This window comes from Monodon monoceros, unplaced genomic scaffold (genome assembly GCF_005190385.1).
Source record: "Monodon monoceros isolate NGI ecotype Baffin Bay Population unplaced genomic scaffold, NGI_Narwhal_1 Super_Scaffold_4, whole genome shotgun sequence".
Lineage (NCBI taxonomy): Eukaryota > Metazoa > Chordata > Mammalia > Artiodactyla > Monodontidae > Monodon > Monodon monoceros.
This window is the reverse complement of record NW_021703781.1, coordinates 33,915,491-33,935,421: the sequence shown is the minus strand read 5'-3', so window position 1 is coordinate 33,935,421 and position 19,931 is coordinate 33,915,491. Positions and strand designations below refer to the sequence as shown.

General features: G+C 49.6%; 1 protein-coding gene across 1 annotated transcript in view; it reads left to right on the top strand.

Moving 5' to 3' along the window:
* Positions 1–19,931, top strand: part of GRID1 (glutamate ionotropic receptor delta type subunit 1) — a 674,601-nt gene that overhangs the window by 122,155 nt on the left and 532,515 nt on the right. Inside the window, exon 3 of the mRNA XM_029245736.1 lies at positions 7,410–7,694. Within this exon, the coding sequence (XP_029101569.1) occupies positions 7,410–7,694 (285 nt within the window). The remainder of the gene's footprint in view (positions 1–7,409; positions 7,695–19,931) is intronic.

The window sequence follows — 19,931 nt, the reverse complement described above, 5'->3', positions numbered from 1 at the left end:
CTCGTAAGCAGGGGCCAGCCTGAGATGGGAGAAGCTTTCCTCCTCAGCTTTCAGCACAAATGCAGATAGGTGGGTAGATCTGGTGCTAAGAACTGGGGAGAAGCCCGGAAGGCTTGAGGAGAATGAGCAAGGTAGGTGGTGGAGAGGATGTAAGTGAATATGGCGGGGTGGGGAGCTCTGTTGAGGATGGTGACACAGCTTCCCCACTTTGGGTCCCCATGTTGCTGGGTGCGTGGGTCTCTCTGACTCTCCGCTGTTTGCTCACAGACATGGAGAAGTGGGTGGGCAGGTGGACCCACCACGGTTGACCCTGGGTTGGGGTTTCCCAGCCATCCTATATAAGCAGAGAGAGCAGAGAGAGCAGAGAGAGCAGAGAGAGGGAGTTTGCAGCAGAGGGACTGTATGGATAGACAGACAGAAACCAAACTGAGCGAGGAGTCAGGAGTGAAGGCAGGAGGATGCTGGTGGGAGAGTCACTTAAGTAAAAGGTCTATAGCACAAGGTGCTTGTCAAGTTTGTCCTGTGCTCAGGAGGGATGCGAGGCCTCACTGACCCTCCCCTTTGGGGGCCTTTCGATGGCGAGAGGCGATGGGGGTCAGGGTCCTGCTGGGCCCGAACTCTAGCGCTCACCTTTGTATGGTGCTGCCACCTGTTTCCCCCCATTTCATGGTTTTGTTTACCTTTGAAATGTCTTAATAAAACATGAAAAATAGTTATTCTCCATAGATCAGTAATTTACTATGAGTTATGACAATATTAAATTTGGTCAATTATTCATCTGCTATAAAGTATTTATAAATGCTACCTTAATTTAAAGCATTAGCCGCTAGAATTCAAATATTAATAAAGTTGGTGCCAGCTTAAAGGAGGAAAGGAAGGGCACAGATAATGAGGGTAGCTTGGGGGAGGGTGAGCGCTCCTGGCTGTTCACATGGAGCCCGGACTGTGGGGCAGGCAGAGGTGCTGGAGGGCCTGGGGCTGGCCTGCTGCACCCCGTCAGAGAGAGATCATTACTTCTGGAGGGCAGGGCTGAGCCCAGGGCTGCCCGGAGCCAGCTCTCCCTTCTGCTGCCTGCTGTTACCAGCAGAGCCTTGCCCAGCTTCTCTGACATGAGGGCACCTCTACCAGACTGCTTCCACTCAGGTGGAGTGCCCTCTCTTGCCTTGTCCATCTGGAGAAGTCCTGTCACTCTTTAAGGGGCTACCCAGAGGCCAGTTAGCACATGAGTTTGAAAGGGTGTGTAGCCTCAGAGAAGCAGGGGCTGCATGGGCGATCTCATCTATTTGGGGACCACGTCAGGTCTTCCAGGAGGAACAGGTGTGGATGTGCTCGGGGCACCATGCATTCAGGGCACATGGTGGAGGGAAGGGCTGGGATGGCTGTGGTCAGCATCATTATTAGGTGACGGCACCAGGAATTGTGCATCTCTTCCAGCACAAGCCTCCTGGGGTATTGCTTCCCCCAGTCTTGGCCTGAGAATTTTCCAGGAATGCCCATGGGGATGGAGAACACTGGGCATGGATCAGTAGTGGTTCCCAGAGTGATCTCAATGTCTGGGGGCACCTCTCTTATCCCCAACACCCACCTGAGGCCCCGAGTGACTTACTTGATGCACCAAGGATTTGCCTTTAGCCAAGGGAGGCCTTGTTCTTGCTTGCTGGCTCCTTCTCTAGGGCCTGCGTTAAGTGTGGAGCTGCCCCAGGAGTTTCCATCCAGGGATAGGGTTGGGTAGAGTCAGCCATGGAATCCTGGCCTCTGTCCTCTGCTGGCCACCATCTCTTCCTGGGACTGGCTGTAGAGGTACCTGGTGGTCCAGTTCTGATGCTCTCGTTGCCATTCACTCTCTGGCTATATGATCCTAGCCAAGTGGTCAGCCCTCTCTGTGCTTCAGTTTTCTCACCAGGGGATCAGAAAGGTCACCTGGGGTGAGAATTAGGGAGACCCTGCTTGTCAGTGCTACACCCGGCACATCCTACCCTGAGAGTCCTGTGTCTGGAGAATCCGGGATCAGCAGGACGCTGACATCTCAGGGGAAGCTGGCAGGGATGTGACTGTGGGGCTGTCTGGGAATGCTGGCTGAGCTCCATGGATCCTCTTGCCTGGGCCCAACCCTGAGTCTGAACAGCCTGCTTCTTCCCGATTCCTGGGAATCCATCACGTGGCCCAGAGACCTCTGCTGTCCTAGGCCGCTGCGCTTGGGCAAGGGGTCTCGAAGCTGCTCATCGCAGTCATCTCTACTTCTTACTTTCACAGCTGATGAGCCATTCCTGGGGAGCTCATATCAATCCATCAAGCCTGCATTGTTATCTTCAAGAGAGAGATCAGCTTTATGACCATATGATATTGGAGACAAAGAATGATAACAAAGGCTGTTATCTTCTAGTGAGCTGCAGAAGCACCTCTAAGCTGGAGACAGAGGTGACTTCTACATTCTTACTATGCGTCAGGCAGTGCCAGGTGGTTCTTCACATACAAAGACCTTTCAGAGAATATGCACAACAACTCTGTGAAGTGGGTGCCATCATCTTTCTCTGACAGAAAAAGCACAGAGGCCCAGAGAGGGTCGGCCCCTCGCCCAAGGTCCCACAGCATGTACGTGGCAGGGCCTGGATTCAGATCCAAGCCGTCGGACGCCAGCACTGGGGTTCGGTGTCTCTTCTACAACTGAGTTGTGAGTTGTGTGATGTCCTATCCTAGGAATGAGCACACAACCTTGTTTAAGCTAATAGCTGGTGTGGCTTTGATCTGATGTATTTTGATCTTGTTATTTTTATGTTAGGAGCCTCTAAATAACCATCATTTCAACAGTGCCCCAATTAGCAGCCATTCACAGTGGATTAGAAATTGACTTGTATCAGGCTTCTCCATTAGTGCCTGGGAGAGGCTTCCAGCCTTAATTACCCACCCTGCTCACCTAGGAGGTCAAGGCCTTGAGGAGCTTCCGTGGTGCTGCAGGTGTCCGTACAGGGGTGGGTCAGGGTGCCCACCTCCACGGGGAGGGTTGGTCAGCAGCAGGAGTGAGGTCGTTCTCTGTTGTAACTGTTATTTCTTGGGATCCTGGGCATGATTTGGGTGGAGACATTGATGGGGAGCTGGGGATGCCCAAGGAGAGGGGCAGGAAACTGACATGTATTAATATTTAGCATCTTTTCTTGTGCATGGCACGGGATTGGCATTTGTGGTCCACGTTCTAAGTCAGTGCTCCCATAACTCTGCCGGGTAGAGGTTCATATCTTCAATTAATAGGAAACGGGGGCTCAGGAAGGAGACATGCCCATGACCACACGGCTGCCGGCCAGAGGAGCCCAAACTGGAGCTTTGATCTGTGAGATTCTAGCGCTCCTTCTGCTGCCCTGGTGAGCCCAGGCCCAGCCAAGAAGCTGGTGTCTCTGGCTGCCACTGGGGCTGGGGCAGGGAGACCTGTTCCCTGAGCACATTCCCACTGCCCAGCCCCTGTGTCTTTGTCCCACTGCACCCCTCGCTCACACTGCTCCCCCCATCTCTCCTGGTCTAAATCCTTTTCTTCCTTTCAGGCCCTGATGCTGACCCCACATGAGTTCATCCTCTTCTGGGTCCCAGGGAGCTTCCCCTTTCCTTCCTCACAGGCCAAGTTGTGGGGTCTGGCTCCTTGATAGATCCTAAGCTCCTCAGATGGGGCCTGTGTTCATCCTGCCCTTTGCCCCTCCCCCTCCGCAGTGCTCATTGCAGGACTTTGTGCTTAGCGGGTGTGCTGAGTGTATGCATGAAACACACAAGAGGGAAGAGACAAATCTAGCCATGGTGAGCAGTGGGATGTGTGCCCAAATGGGGAAACTGAGCCTCAGGGAGGTCTAGTGACTTAATAACCCAGCATATGTGGAATGGGGATGGGGCTTGCCATCAGAAGTCAGGAAGTCCCTGAGAGGGAGCCAGGTGGGGTGGACGGCAGAGAGCCAAGACCCAGTGATGGTGCAGTGGGTGTCTTGGGCCGGGACCAGGGGCTGGAGTTCCTGGGCAACTTTACACCCTAGTGATGTACAGTGTGTTTTGTAAGATTACTTTTTTTTCTTTTTCCTTTTTTTTTTTTTTTTTTTTTTGCGGTACACGGGCCTCTTGCTGTTGTGGCTTCTTCCCGCTGTGGAGCACAGGCTCCGGATGCGCAGGCCCAGCTGCCATGGCTCACGGGCCCAGCCGCTCCGCGGCATGTGGGATCCTCCCGGACCGGGGCACGAACCCGCGTCCCCTGCATCGGCAGGCGGACTCTCAACCACTGCGCCACCAGGGAAGCCCGTAAGATTACTTTTTAAACGTATAAATGCAGTGTATCAGCATTAAAGAGAATATGTACAAGAGAAGAAAGAAAAATCCATTTATCATCAGAGACCTCGGCTTTTAGTGTTTTCTCTTGCCTTTTTCATAAGCATGCTTTCTGCCTAGTTGTAATCCTGGTGAGCGTAAAATGTCGTGACCTGGTTTTGTCACTTAGTCACCCCTCAGAAGCATTTTTAGACGAGAAGCCATCTTAGTCCAGCCCTTATCGGTTGTGCGGCTTCGCCTCTTGTTATCTGGAAAATAGACACAGTGATGCCTGCTGTACAGGGATGTCATGAGAATAATGTGAACTCATGTATATAGAGTACTCGACAGAGTTTGGGGCACAGAGAAAATTCTCACAAAATAGTCCCTCCTCCTACATAGCTCCATACTTATCCATTGTTGGAGGATTGTTTTCCTTTTGTAAAGGAATTACCTGTTCACAACATGAAATTTTGGCAAAATATAGAAAAGAAGGAAAACCACGTCTAGACCTCTTCTAAAATGCAGTTACTTTTAACATTCTGCAGTATTTCCTTTTGATCTTTCTTTCATGCATGTTAAGTTTTATTTAATTGGTATCATAAAATACATGCAATTTTGTATTACTTTCACATAACTATTTTATGACAGGCACTTTCCCATCTTACTGTAGTATCTTCATAAATGGTTTTAAAGGCTGTGTGTGCTTTCAACAAATGGAACACTTTTATGTCACTCACCTCTTTGCATCTTTTAGATCGTTAGCAATAAATATATCAAGAGTCTGGATAAGTATCCTCTGAATGTTTTTGGACCTGAAGCCATTTTTACAGCTTGGATGGATGCCCAAAGTGGCATTATTGAGCAGAGGGCATGAAAATGTCAAGGCTTACGGTACTATTGTATCAGTCTTTACTGAGTGCTGTGTGCCAGACACACTGTGTGTCTGGAAAAGGATGGTGAGCAGAATGGGCATGGCCTTTGTCCCCTTGGAGCTTGAAGTGAAGTGGGAGAGAGAGACAGTTATACACGCAGTGCAGTGTCCTAATAGGGGAAGTGTGGGATGCAGATGAAGCACTTGACAAAGGGTCCTTAGTCTGGGGTTGAAGAGTCTGAGTCTTGAAGCGAGAGTGGGTGTGAAGGTTCAGGAGGCCACAGGAAATGTGATGGGTTCCAGGGGCCGAAAGGTGGGCCATGGTCTGTAACAGAGCGGGCGGGGGCGTGTGAGGAACCTGAGGCTGCAGGCACTGGGGAGCCTGCAAGACTGCCCCAAGGAGTTTGACTCTGTCCGCAACGGTCTTGGTAGCCACCAAAGGGCTTTAAGCAGTAGCATGACATGATTGGATTTCAATTCAGGAGTGAACTTGGCTGCATGGAGCCTGAATGCGAGGGGCCAGAGCATTTAGGTGGCTGCATGATCTTCAAGAGAGACTGCAGAGAATCTCTTGTTTAACCACCCCCTCCTCCTTCCTTGTGTTTGGAGGCAGAGGGTTCAGCCGGGAGAGTTGTGGGCATTTGAGTTGTCCTCCTACCGAAGCCCATGAATGTGCAAGGGGAGTGTCCGTGCGTGGGGAGCAGCTGACCTTTGGTATTTGAAAGCTTGGAGGTGTCTTCCTCTTCCCGCACCTTTCCAGCCTCCTACTACCTTGCTCCTTGGATTTCCTCTCCCTGGTCTCCATCTCCTCCTTCCAGCCTGGTCGGAGGCATTACATAAACCCAGGTGCTTTCAACCGAAAGAACCGTATTGTCAAAGTTGTTCAAAAGTCTGCCGTCAGGCTCTAGGTCCATCTGATTCACTTTGTTATAAAGCAGAAACTAACACACCATTGTAAAGCAATTATACTCCAATAAAGATGTTAAAGAAAAAAAAAAAAAGTCTGCCGTCTGCAGCAGACGGCCTGCTGACATTCACAGGCTGTGTTTTGAAACTGCATCTGCTTTCCCACATTCCTGCCATCACATAAAGCATTATTAATAAGTGTTTGCTTCAAAACTGGTGCAGTGGGTTGCAGTGTTGGGAGGTGCATCTTTCTATTAATTGGTCTGATGTTCCAAAAAGGTCTAAGTGTATGGCTAAAAGGGGTTACTGGAACTCATGGTTGCTGGATGACTTCAAAAGGTGATCCCTGAGCGCAGCTACCCTAGAAATAGCTGCTGGCACCTGGTCATGTTCCTCCTACACACCTGCAGTCAGCGCCCCAGCTGCTGCACGAGCATCTTCCTTTGTTATTGTCAAGTGGCTTTTGAATAATCCTGGGCTTCTGGAACCCAATGCTTCCTCTGGGGTTTGACCTAGTATTTTTATGATATGAATCAAATGGACTTGGCCAGAAGACCTAGGGTTCCTGGGGGGTTTTGCCTACAATCTGGATCCTCCGGGGTAAGTGTCTCCCTGACTTTCCGATGTTATTTATTTATTTTTTTTGCTGTACGCGGGCCTCTCACTGTTGTGGCCTCTCCCGTTGCGGAGCACAGGCTCCGGACGCGCAGGCTCAGCGGCCATGGCTCACGGGCGCAGCCGCTCCGCGGCATGTGGGATCTTCCCGGACCGGGGCACGAACCCGTGTCCCCTGCATCGGCAGGCGGACTCTCAACCACTGCACCACCAGGGAAGCCCTTTCTGATGTTATTCATTCCCCTCAGCCCCAATCAGTTCAGTTCAGCCAACAATTGTAGCGTACACAGTGTATTCTTGGCCTGTGGTGTGGCCTTGGGAATACATGGGTCAACGAAATGAGCTCACAGCTCTTAAGGGGCTCACAGCCCAAGTGGGAAACAGGATGGCTAATTTAGTAGCACTGATGGCTGTCTCAGGCAGATGTGGGTTGTATCCCTGTTCTACTCTCCCCGCTTGAGTAGCCTAGGACAAATGATTTTGCCTCTCCTGACCTCTGTTTTCTCATCTGTTGAATGGACACAAGAGCATCTAGCTGGCAGCATCACTAGGGCATCATAGACTGTGCCTGTGAGAGCCTCTGGCCTGGCCTGGCCTGACATGGGTTCTTGGTCCCTGGAGGGAGGCAGTGTTTCTTGGAACCCTGGGAATGAGCTGCCTGGCATGAGCTGTGCCAGTTGACGCCAGGGCAGCATCACCCCCATGCTGACCCCACCCTCTCTCTCCCCTCTCTTTCCAGCCTGTGACCTCATGACCCAGGGGATTTTGGCCTTGGTCACATCCACCGGTTGTGCGTCTGCCAACGCCCTGCAGTCCCTCACAGATGCGATGCACATCCCACACCTCTTTGTCCAGCGCAACCCAGGGGGCTCTCCGCGTACCGCCTGCCATTTGAACCCCAGCCCTGACGGCGAGGCCTACACGCTGGCCTCCAGACCTCCCGTGCGCCTCAATGACGTCATGCTCAGGCTGGTGACAGAGCTGCGCTGGCAGAAGTTCGTCATGTTCTACGACAGCGAGTATGGTGAGTTGGGGGTAGGGGGTGCTCTGGGGCTCTGGTGGGGGCATGGCCAGGCACTGGGAGACCTGCGAGCTGGACCATCGCTCGTGGAGGCTGAGCGCTTTGGAGTGGGCTGGGTGTGGACAGCGGTTGGTGGTCTGAGCCAAGTGGGTCTCTGGGTGGTAGGACTGAGCCTCGAGCTTTGTGAGTGGGGGAAGAACTCTGAAAACAGATCTGTAGACAGGAGCTAAAGTTGCCTAGCAACAACACCTTATCATGACAGCTGAAGTTGGAATCATCTTAAGAGTTTTCAATAAAATATTAATAAACCACTGGCAGGTATCTGAAGGGCTGCACGCAGGCAGTGATGGAGGCTGGCCAGCATGGGTCCTCCTGGAAGCCTCCTCTGCAAAGTGTTCCCCTCTCACTGGCCACTCTCCCAGCTCCTTATCTCCCTCTGCCCTGATCTGCCCTCAGTTTCAGGGTTTCTGGCTGGGGCATAGGTCAGGGGGAGGGACACCCTGAATGTCATGGAGCCAGGCTGGGGTTGTGTGGGTCTGGGGACACTGGGCATGGCTGGTCATGGCTTCTTTGAAGGCATCCCATATGAAAAAAAAAAAACCTAATTTGCTTGTGAGGAAACTAGAACAGTGGGCTTTGAGGAAATAGCTTTAGATTTTCTGTGACTGCTTTGTGAAAACAGACCATTTCTAGTCCCAAGATAAAATGGTTTCCACCTTATGCATTTTTTTTAAAAAAACCTTTTTATTTTGAGTTAATTGAGATTCACATGCAATTATGAGAAACAATTCAGAGATTCTGTGTGCTCCAGCATCTCGCCTGTCATACCATATCACAAGTGGGATTTGACCTTGACACAATCCATAGGCTTCGCTCATATTCACCAGTTGACATGCACTTGGGTGTTTGTATTCACTTCTGTGCAGTTTTATCACATGTGGATTCATGTGACCACCACAGTCAGATGCAGAGCAGTTCCCTCACAAAGATCCCCATGCTACCCTTTTATAGCCACAGCCACCCACATTACGTGTGTTTAAAGGGTGTGGGGGACTGGTGAGGGTCAGCAGCTGCATAGCTGGGACCAGGGTAGAAAGGGGTGGACCCTCGAAAGTCCTGTTTTTCTCTCTTGGTGAAATAATTCCTTTGCCAAGAATGTAACTAAGAAGAGAAACCAGCATATGTTTGCCTTTGCCTAAATACTCTGCTTCTCTAAGACCAGAATGTTGTCCTCAGCTCTTGAGCAAATATGCTGTTTAGAGTCTTCCAGAAGAAACTGAAAGAGCAGACAGTCACTGTGCTGAAATTAAGATGAGGTGGTGATGGGGAGAAGGGCAGCCGGAGGCTCCAGGCCCTTGAACTGGACTCTGTCCAGGACTTGGTCTCTCCTTCCAACCCTGCTCAATCCCTGACTCTGGGAAGGAGTTTGAGACCATGTCTTAGTGGCCCAGCCTTCCCCTGACAACCCTTTGTGTTGGTGGTTCAACTCCCGATATTGAGTCTGCTCTGAGGCTGCATCCTGTAGGGAGGTGGGGACACTGCCAGGGCTGAAGGTCCAGTGTCTGTAGACCCTTCCCACCTCACTGCTCCTGGTTTCTTTGCTCTCCTTTTGCTCTGACCTATAGAAACTCTTCAAGCCTTGGTTCTTCCTAAGCCCTTAAGGTGGCTTTGGTGGGAACCTCAGCCATAGGAAGCAGTTATCAGCTCTCCAGCCTACCTATCCCATCTGGGCTCCTGTAATTCTTGAAGACCAAATGACACCTAATGGCACTTGCTCAAATTCTGTGTTTTCTTCTTCTTACATCCCTTACCCCCACTTGGCTCAAGGATCAAGTCCCCAAGGAAGGGTGCCTGATCTCCACCTGTCTGCAGACTCCTCCCTTTCCCATAGAGCTGGTTCCTTGGTTACATGCTCTCACAGACACATGTCTCCTTCCTTCAGCCTGCTCTCAGCTTGTTGCAACACACTCATGAGGGCTAATCCTTGATGAACAGTTACTCCCACCCGGGCTCTAAGCTCCAAGACAGTGGGCCATGTGCTCTTCCCTGCTATGTCTCTGCTGCTTAGCATGGTGGCTGGCACACAGCAGGCCCGAAGAAATTGTCACTGTGTGAATGAACCAACTCGTTTATGCGGACATGGACTTTTCAAACAATTTTCACACAAGACAAAGGAGAAATGGGGGGAAAGACGGGGACACTGAATAGTCTGACCTCTGAGGTAGGGGAGGTGAGCTAGGAAACAGATGTTTCATTCTGTAGGCACATTCCTCTGCCCCTCTCCTCTCCCACCCAGACCCTCCAATCAAACCCAAAGGTGTGCCCCTCTTTTCTGACACGGAGACCTTTGCTACCTTTGGTAGGGTTGAAGTGAGTTTTCAACTCAACTGGCCTTTATTAGTAGTAATTCTATAAAGACACAGGGTACCCAATAGCTTTCCTCTGGTGGACCACCGCAAGCAATTGGTTGAGCCTTGAATGCTGTGTTGGGAAGGATTCTGAGGAAGCATGTAGGCTCAGCAATAAAAGCGCTGTGATGGCTCCGTGAAGCATCATGTTTGCGGGGACGGGCTGGCAACATCCTGCCCTGTTTGCAGATTCTGATCTGGAAGGTAGGGGAGAATCAGGCATTTCAGAGCTGCCTTACACTTGGCTGTCGCTGTCCAAGGTGCTGATCCATTTGGCTTTAGCCTTTCTGGAGGCCAGTGCTCTTTTTTTTTTTTTAATTTAATATAAATTTATTTTATTTATTTATTTTTGGCTGCGTTGGGTCTTGTTGCTGTGCGCGGGCTTGTTCTAGTTGCGGTGAGCGGGGGCTACTCTTCGTTGCGGTGCGCGAGCTTCTCATTGCAGTAGCTTCTCTTGTTGCGGAGCACGGGCTCTAGGCACGCGGGCTCAGTAGTTGTGGCGCACAGGCTTAGTTGCTCCGTGGCATGTGGGATCTTTCCGGACCGGGGCTCGAACCCATGTCCCCTGCATTGGCAGGTGGATTCTTAACCACTGCACCACCAGGGAAGCCCGCCAGTGCCCTTTCATTGGGTACTATGCAGAACTTCCTGGCTTTGCCTTCCCTGGTCATTGGCCCCCTGATTTGACAACCTTTGAGGCAGGGTTTCTACCCCAAACATTCTCTATAAAACATTCACCACTGTTACTTGTTTTGGCCATGCCCCTCAGGCACAGCCCAACCTCTGGCCCATTTTTAACATGTTAGATGAGCCAAGGCGGTAGAAGCCCACATGCTGTTTGATGCAGCCCCAAGAATTCGGGGTGTGGATGCTCCCTCAGCTTGGCTGGCATTGGCCTCTCCGAGGGCCGTGGGTGGATTTACATTGCTGATATGCCCAAGACAAATGGTGCCTCCACAACTCCTCAGGGCCCTTCCTCCACCCGATCACTGCAACACTAGCTGCAGTGAGCCCAATTAAAAAGCAAATTGAGTGTAAAGACTGTTTCATTCCTTCCAAAGTCAAACAGAAGTGGTTTGGGGATATAGTGACTTTTTTTTTTTTTTGATGCTGATCTGCAAGTATCTTTACATATATTATTTGATTAAAGCCATTTAATAACTCTCTGAGGTGGGATTATTGCTGCATTTTACAGATGAAGAATGTGAGGCTCAGAGAGATTCTTTCTGACTTCGATGCCCATGCACTTAGCCAAGGCACCATCCTATTTCTGTAATCCGGGGCTTGCTAGGCTCCAACCTTCTTCTCCTAGCCCCAGCCAGACAGAGTTAATGCCAAGGATGGGGTGTGTGGAATGGACTTGGCATGCCCTAGCTTTGTCCAGTCAGTCACTTGCTAATGAATGTCATATGTAAGATCCCACTCTTGCAAGGTGAGGACTGATCCTTCCTCATTTGCCCCTCAGCCTCCCTTTAAACAAAGGAATGTCCTTCCCTGGGTGGAGGCTGAGGACTGGGCATCTGAGTCAAGAGTCAAGGGTCAGAGAGACAAAAACACGTTCTAAGAGAGAGTTTGGCAGAGTGGTGGGAGAGGAGTTTGTGTATTTAAGGTTTACAAAATGCAAGATGTGCCATTTGGTAAAATTCCATCAAAAATACTTGTATGCTTGTTGTGACAGCGAAAGGAAAAATGAAAGAGAAGCTGACATTTGGGAGAGAAAATCTGTAACATTAAAATACCAAAAGTTTGGATTGAACAGAAGAGATAACTTTCTGACTTGCCACTTCAAATTCTGGGATATTCGTGTGTGTCTTGAGGAGGATGTGCTAGGAGCTGCAGGCACAGTTTCTCCCTGGTGAACACACCTGGATGAGGGGCGTATTTATGACTGGGATCTTAGAAATCTCTGACTCATTCGTTCAACAAATATTCACTGAGTCCCTACCATGCACAACTATTTTGCTAGGTACTCTTTTTACATGAAGAAACAGATGGGTGGAGTATCTTGGCTAAAGTTGCACAGGGCTGGGATGTGAAGTCAGGACCCCAGGGCTCTTTCCTCCACAGCATCTCTGGGGTGTGTGGTGGTCCCTCTTGGCCTCTGGGCCAGCTTGCAGGCCTGGAATGGGGTTGGGAGCTGGGATTCCACAGGAACAAAAGCTTAAAGCTCTAAATGTGTGGCCATTTCCTATTCGTGCTTGTTTTAAAATTATTTTAAAAAGCTTAGAAGTTACACATGTTTACAATGTATATGTCAAGTTAAAAGAATGGTGATAAAGTGAACTCCCATGAACCCAGACCAGTTTAAAAATGTGTAGGAGCCCTCGTGTGTCCAGCTCATATCGTGTCCTCTCCTACCTAGGGGACATAAACACTATCTTGATTGTGTTCTAACCAGTTCCTTGCTTTTCTTTATAGTTTATCATGCAAGTATGGATCCTAAGATACATATTGCTTAGATTGGCCTCTTTGTGAACCTTAAATAGCTGGAGTAACACTTCTGTACACTTTCGTGATTGCTTTCTTTTTTATTCAATATTAGGTTTTTGAGATCTGTTCACTTTGCAGATGGGTATATTTGATCATTTTTACTGCTGCAAAGTATCACCTGATTTATTATCCATTGTGTTACTATGGGCATTTGTTTCCAGGTTTTTGCTATTACAAATAATACTGATAAGATTATTGGTGTTCGTGTGCAAGAATTTTTTAAGGGTCTATCTCAAAGGAGCAGAATTGCTGGACTATTGGGTATGCATGTTTCACTTTAGTATATCATTTCAAATTGCTTTCCAAAGAATTTCTATCTATTTTCACTGCTCTCTGCAATGTATGAGCGTTCTCAAAGCTCCCCAACTTCACCAACACCTGGTACTGTTTTTACTTTTAAGATTTTCATGTGAGATGGTATCTTGCTGTGATTTTAATTTATATTGCTGTGATAAAAGATGAGGTTGAGAATCTTTTCATATCTTTATGCACTATTTTTGTTTGCTCTTCTGAACACCTGTATGTAATTTTTAATTTTTGCCTATTTTTAAGACTGAGCCTTTTCTTTTGTAAGTTAGGGATGTTAAATACCTTCTTTCAGTTAGTTGTCTTAATTCACAGAAGTTCTATATTGTTTTCAAATTTATTTATCTTTTAGACAAGTAGCTCTGTTTCCTGTCTCATTTAAGAGCTCCTTCCCTATCCAAATGGCATAAAGATATTCTCCTGCTGAAACCTCACTCACTGCACTGAGAACAAATGTTGTCCTCCTGCCTGGATGTCCATAGCTAGGTCCTGCCCCTGGGTGTGCCTGGATCCCAATGCTAGACCATCTCCCCCTGCAGCCATGGCCTGACATTCCTCGCTGACACTGCTCTGCTCTGCTCTGGCCACGGAGCTGATCTTATTCTTGGTGGTGATTGCACAGCCTGTGGCATGGTGGCTTGGGAGGGCTTCCAGGAAGAGGTGGCATGTAAGCAAGGGTCTAAAGGACTAGTAGGAGATAGGCAAGCAGAGGGCACTGGGGGAGGAGGGGAGGAAGCGTGTCCCAGGCAGAGGGAAAAGCATGCTGGAAGGCCTGGGGGCAATGGAGAGGGGAAAGATCGTATGGCTGGGTTGTGGGCAGTGGCCATGGGTGAGGCTGGAGCTCTGGGCCAGGCAGGCCTTAGAGGCCTCACTGATGAGCTCAGAGTCCCCAGAAATCCTTGGGAGCCATAGCTCACTACCTCAGGTGGTGCCTTTGGGTCCTATTCTTCACGCCCAGTCCAGAGACCTGAGGATAGACATGGGGTCTCCATCTCTAGAGGGCTCTGGTTCTTCAGTTGCCTGTGTCCGGACTCATTGGCTGTCTACGAAAGGGAAGAAACTAATGCACAGAGAAGAGCTGTGGCCTGACTGAGGACAAATCCCAGACCCAGAGTCCAAGCCAGAGGCAAGGCCTGAACTTCCCAAGTAACCCAGGTGGCCCAGGTATCAGTAACAGCTCACGTCTCTCCAGCTGTCACTCTGAGCAGGGCACTGAGGCTCCAGCTCACATCATCCTTATGGCAACCTTTCCAGGTGGGTGTATACTATCTTTGTTTTACATATGAGGAAACTGTGGCTCAGAGAAGTAAAGGGATGTGCTCTAGGTCATATGGCTGGTGAGTAGGGGGGTCGGCCAGGTCTGATTCCCAAAGCCCGGGTATCACAGCTCTGCTCACAGCCCCTTGGTTCTCATGGCAAAGCTGTGGGGAACAAACACCTCAGGTAGACTCTTCTTAATGCACAAGGATTTATTGCAGCATCGTTGGTAACTGCAGACATTCCAACAACCTTAATGGTTAAGTATATTATGATACATATATATAATGGAAAACTATGGTTCTTTATGTATTAAGAAGCCATAGTTCCAACACATGGTGCTGTCAGCTCACAATAGCAAAGTGAGAACAGTGGTGTCAGCATTGCTCTGGGTCAAGGCAAGCTCACACGTGTGTGTATCTGAGTACACATACAGTCATAAAGGAGTGCTGTGTTAGGGGGGGAGACACAATGACTTGGGACGGGGATGGGAGATATATTTCTTACTGCGTATTTTAAAATATCTTTTAAGTTTTGTTTCAAGTACAAAAAATAAGTAAGTAAATAAAAAAGAGTGGAGGTTGCCATCCCTCCCTCCTACTGACTGCGCATGGTGACTTCTCTGAGCTTCTGCTTTCTCACCTAAGGAACAGGGATGGTAATTTCTGAGCTACAGAGTGAAACCCCCAGCAGAGTTCCTGGTACATGGCAAGTGGTCTATATGATAATAACAAATCACGTGTGGGAACCAGGAGTGGCAGTGGTCAGTATGCCCTCTCATGGCTGGGTGTGGGCTCAGGGCTTGGTAGAGTCTTGGCAAAAGAGCTTTGGCTGTTTGCCCCTCCTCAGGATTACTCTTGAGTATAATGGTTAGGAGCAAGGACTCAGGAGCAGTCTGCTTCAGTTGAATCCCGGCTCTGTCTCTGTAGCTGTGTGACATTGGAGAAGTCACTCAACCTCTCTGTGCAACAGTTTCCTTATTTGTCAATTGGGGATAAATAATCATTTCCGCCCAGTGTGCTTGATATGTGGGTTAAATGCATTAATACATGCCAAGAGCTTAGCACAGCGCCTAGCACATGCTGAGTACTCAGGAAGATTTCCTTGCTCAGGAACTGTACCCAGTGGTGGCCCCTTTACTGCCCGTTCTCCCTTAGCCTCTGAGCTGGTTCATCTCTGCTGTGGCCCAGAACACATCTTAGTTATATTCTTGGTGCTTGTGGAAGGGTCAGCTCTCTCACCTGCAGGGGACACTCCAGGCCTCCCTGGCAGCAGGGCTGAGCTGCTGGGCGTCACTGCAGGCTCACTGCGCGGTCCCAGGTAGCTCTGGTGAGCCATTGCACCTTCTCAGCTGGACAGCCTGACAGTTTCTCGTGGCAAACATCTGTCGGCTGTTGGTCCTCACCCTCGAGTCCTCCTGACATGAAACTCCCCGGGAGAAGGAGAATTACTGGACAAATGCTATTTTAACCAATGCTTTGTGCCAACGAAATCTCCTTTCTTGCCCCCGGCATAGGAAGTCAGATGACTGAACTGCGATGGTGAGCGTTCTCAAAAAAAAAAAAGATGGTACTGATGAACCTAGTTGCAGGGCAGGAATAAAGATGTAGACGTAGAGAATGGACTTGAGGACATGGGGTGGGAGGGGGAAGCGGGGGTGAAGTGAGAGTAGCATTGAAATATATACACTACCGAACGTAAAATAGTTGGCTGGTGGGAAGCAGCAGCACAGGGAGATCGGCTTGGTGCTTTGCGATGACCTAGAGGGCTGGGATGGGGGAATGGGAGGGAGGCTCAAGAGGGAGGGGATATGGGGACATGTGTATGCCTGTGGCTCATTCACTTTGTTGTACAACAGAAACTAACACAGTATTGTGAAGCAATTATACTCCAATAAAGAGCTGTTAAAAAAAACACACATCCTATCATTATGGCATTAGTTTAAATTGAAGTAATAAATACTTTTTCCAGATGAAATGAACGAGTGAGTTTAATTGCTAGGAAACCTACAACAACTTTACTGGGATGAGTGTTTTGTGTTTGTTCTCCGATCTAATTATAAAGCGACTGTACTTTGGGGCACGTTAATTGTAGCACTTGCTGGAAGATTAAAGTTCAGTAACGCTGAAGTTCCCTCACCCTTCCATCAGATTCCATGGTGCGTCTGAGGACATGAGGAGATGCCTGATGCAGGCGTGGATGAAGGACAGGAAGGCGAGGCTGCCCTGGCCCCCACGCATGGCCCATTGTGCAGCTGGGGCCCAAGGGAGTCGCCACAGCAAGAACTTGGCCAGGCCTACACCTCCCTCTTCCCATGTCGTGCCACAGTGCCCCCTTGGAAGACAAATGTGGCCCTCTCGACATCCCTCTCCTGCTGACTCTGCTTTTCCAGACCTCTGCAGCCCCAGGATACAAGAGGGAACAGGTTTTGTTGTTAAATACTAGAATTCCAGGAAGGGCACCCACAAGATGGGGCCCCAAATATCTGGGAGGACTGTTGGCCCAAGTGGGATCCTGATCCTGCCCGCGACACCCAGTGAAATGAAATATTACGTCCTTTTCGTTGTTTCAGTTGAACCATCTCCTACCCTCCCATCAGGGAGAGCAGGGCTCTTTCCTAATAGGATCCAGCAATGTCAGGAGAGTTCCTTCATTTTTTGAAATGAACTATGTTGAGGCATAATCGGCATGCAATAAAATACACTTATTAGACGTGTACTGTTTAATGGGTTTTGACAAATGTATGCACTGGCATAACCACCATCCTAGTCAAGGTGCAGAACGTTGCCAGGTATAGAAATGCCTTTGCTGTGAAGAGAGAACATCATAGCTAACTTCCTTCTGGCCCCAGTCACTTCAGCACTGGCTGGAAAGCCACAGGCCCTGAGAGCAATTCTATATGCCTGGAGCCTGCGTTTAGCATCTTCTGCTCCTAGGAGTGTTCTCAGGGACCTGGAGTGTCAGTGTATCTGACCAGAAGACAGGGAAAGCATGGGGAGGAGTGGAAGGCAGGGGAGGGGAGGGGTGGGGGTAGCCAGGGAAGCCCTCTGGCAGCTGTGGCTGGCACTCGGGCTGAAGCCATCTCCAGCCGGGATGAGAGCTCTGTCTGCTCATTGGCCAGAGATGGCTCCTCTTCCCTGGCCAAGCGACGCCTGGCACCTCCTTGAGAGGCAACATTCGGGTGGTTATGAGCACAGACTCAAGCATCAGAAAAGAATGACATTCAAGTCCCTGCTCCATTGCTTACTGCATCCTGGGCAAGCTATGGGTGCCCTTCAGAGCCTTGGTTTTCCTGATCTGTAAGATGGGTATCATAGTGCTTCTTCCTAGACTGCTGGTGGATCCTGGCCAAGCACATTCTCAGCGGTATAGCAGGGTGAGAGCCTTATGCTTTAAAAGTTTTCCTTTGCTTCTCACAAAGGGAATCTCAGTGGATGCCACCCAGCTCTGAAGAAGCCTTTTTGGAGGCTTGGGAAGTGGGTTTCCTTTGCTGGTTGCTCAGCAGCTGGGCCCTGGGGGAGGGGAACCATGGGTCTTGCTGGTCTAGATGTGTCTAGACAGCATCTATGAGCAGCTTTAAGAGCATCCTTCTCCTTGGGAGTCTTGGGAGGCAGAAAGGCTCCAGGAATACCCTAAGATGTGAAGTGTTGTGTGGGAACACTTGGGGCACTTCTGCCCCCAAAAGCCTTCCCTCACCAACTCATTAAAAAATGGAACTTCTTTTCCTCTTGATACCCTCTTCCCTCTTCCTTGAATTATTTTTTTCATTGAATTTACCTGCCATTTACTTACTTATTGATGTTTGTCTTCCCCCAATGAGAATGTGAGTTTTGTGTTTTATTAAGTGACGCTGTGTACCCAGCATTTAGAACAGCACCTGGAACATAGTAGGTGCTCAATAAATACTCGATATATGAGTGAATGAATCTATATTTTGGGGGTGCTTCATTGCCTATTTATTCTTCCAGGAAGCATTTGTTTCTTTATATGAGATTCCTAATTACGGCAGTAACATGTGATTTCTATGGAGTCCAAAGATCAGGCAAAGCCTCACCCTCCTCCACTCCCACCAGTGAACTAGTGTGTTCAGGCTGCTGAGTTTCTGTCTACACCTTCCTTCTTGGCAAATGTGGAGGGAGCACTTGTGTACCCAGGGGAAGGGCCTGATGAGAGTTCAGATGGGCCCAGCCCTTGAGAAAGCTCTCCCCACAGCTTCACAGGAGGAATAAACACAAAATACATGTTTATATCACAGTGTGAGGTTAATAGTGGCCGCTGAGGTGTTGTGGGTGAACACGTTGGGGAACTTGGGTTCTGTTCCTGCCTCAGCCTTTTTTCTCCCTTATCTCTGGGCCCATTGACAAATCTTTCTCATCCTTGGTTTTCTCATTTTGGCATGGGGATAATAAAAATGCCTACCTCAGAGGGTTCTTGGGAGGTTGAAATAAGATGAAATGATGGATCTGAGAGCGATTGAGCTCCTTGTGGTACCAGTCCATTTCTCATTTGTCTGACTACTCTTCAGTACCCAGGACAGCGCCGCAAGTGCTGGCCTGTGATCGCAGAGCCCTGAAGCCTAAACTGCCCCCCAGCCCCCCTCAACTCTGCTTTGGGAGGCGGTGGGCTCTGAATTAGCTGGGAGCAAGGAGGGCTTCGTCAGGTAGAGGAAGGGGGAGGGAGATCCCAGGTAGGGGAAACCTGTGTGCAAAACATCAGGGTGTAAAATAGCACGGCATGTTCTAGAGGAATGTTTGGAGGGATAGCAGCTTACGCTGAGAGCTGGAAGTGATGGAAGGTGTCAGTGGAAGGGTGGGCAGGGGCTGTGGCACACAGTCTCAGGCCACCTGGCCGGGAGCATCTGAGTGGTTAATTCATCGTGTCTGTGGCAGGGTTTCCCCTCTTCTGATGCAGGGTGTGTGTTGTGCCATCAAGGCTTGCCCTTCCGTGGGAACTCTCCTGTCTAGTGAGATGCTTAGGAACAGAAGCCTGTTCTCTTTGGTTGTGTCACCCTGGAATGTGACAAGATTGAAGTTCCTTGTACATTGTGTGGCCAGTTCTCCATTGTAAGAAGTCTGGCAGTTTTGACTGGGGGGGCTGCTGCCCACCCCATGTTTCCCGCTGGAGGCTCTGAGAGTGGTAACAAGTTCACTTGAAAGCAGAAGATGGAGGGGTCACACTGACATGACCACGTTCCCTGTAAGTGGCATTATGTCTCTTCTCCAGGCCTCTGTTTATCCAATCCCTTGCTGACCTGGTACCTGTGAGGGCTTGCCTGCGTCTCACCCCAAGCCTCCTGGTCCAGGGCAGGGGCCTCCACATGGGCCTGGCATGTTGTCGTGATTTTTGGTTTAATTGTTTTGGGATGTCTTGTTTGCCTGTTTGCTTATTTGTTTATTTCCTGCACACATCTAGAGAGGGTTTGCAGAGTCTTCTCATGAGGCAGCGGCAGTCAGAAAATGAAGACAGGGCCACAGTGGCTGCGCTGGCTGGGAGGCTGGTAAGGAGTGCCGTGAGCATGCTCTCCTGGCAGGCAGGATGGGGGAAGGAAGCCGTGGCTTACAGGGAAGGAAGAAGCAGGACAGCTTGCTCCTCAGAGGGACAGGCTTCTCCAGCACTTCAAAGAATTCCCCCAGAGGAACCTGGTCTGTGCAGGGGACACGGAAGACAGAGTGTAATAGTAATCCCGGCTCAACTTTAAAGCACATGCAGAGGTGGGTTTTGTTTGACTGTCACTCACCGTCCTCTGACTATGGAGGGTGGTCTCGGGCTAGAGCTCGCC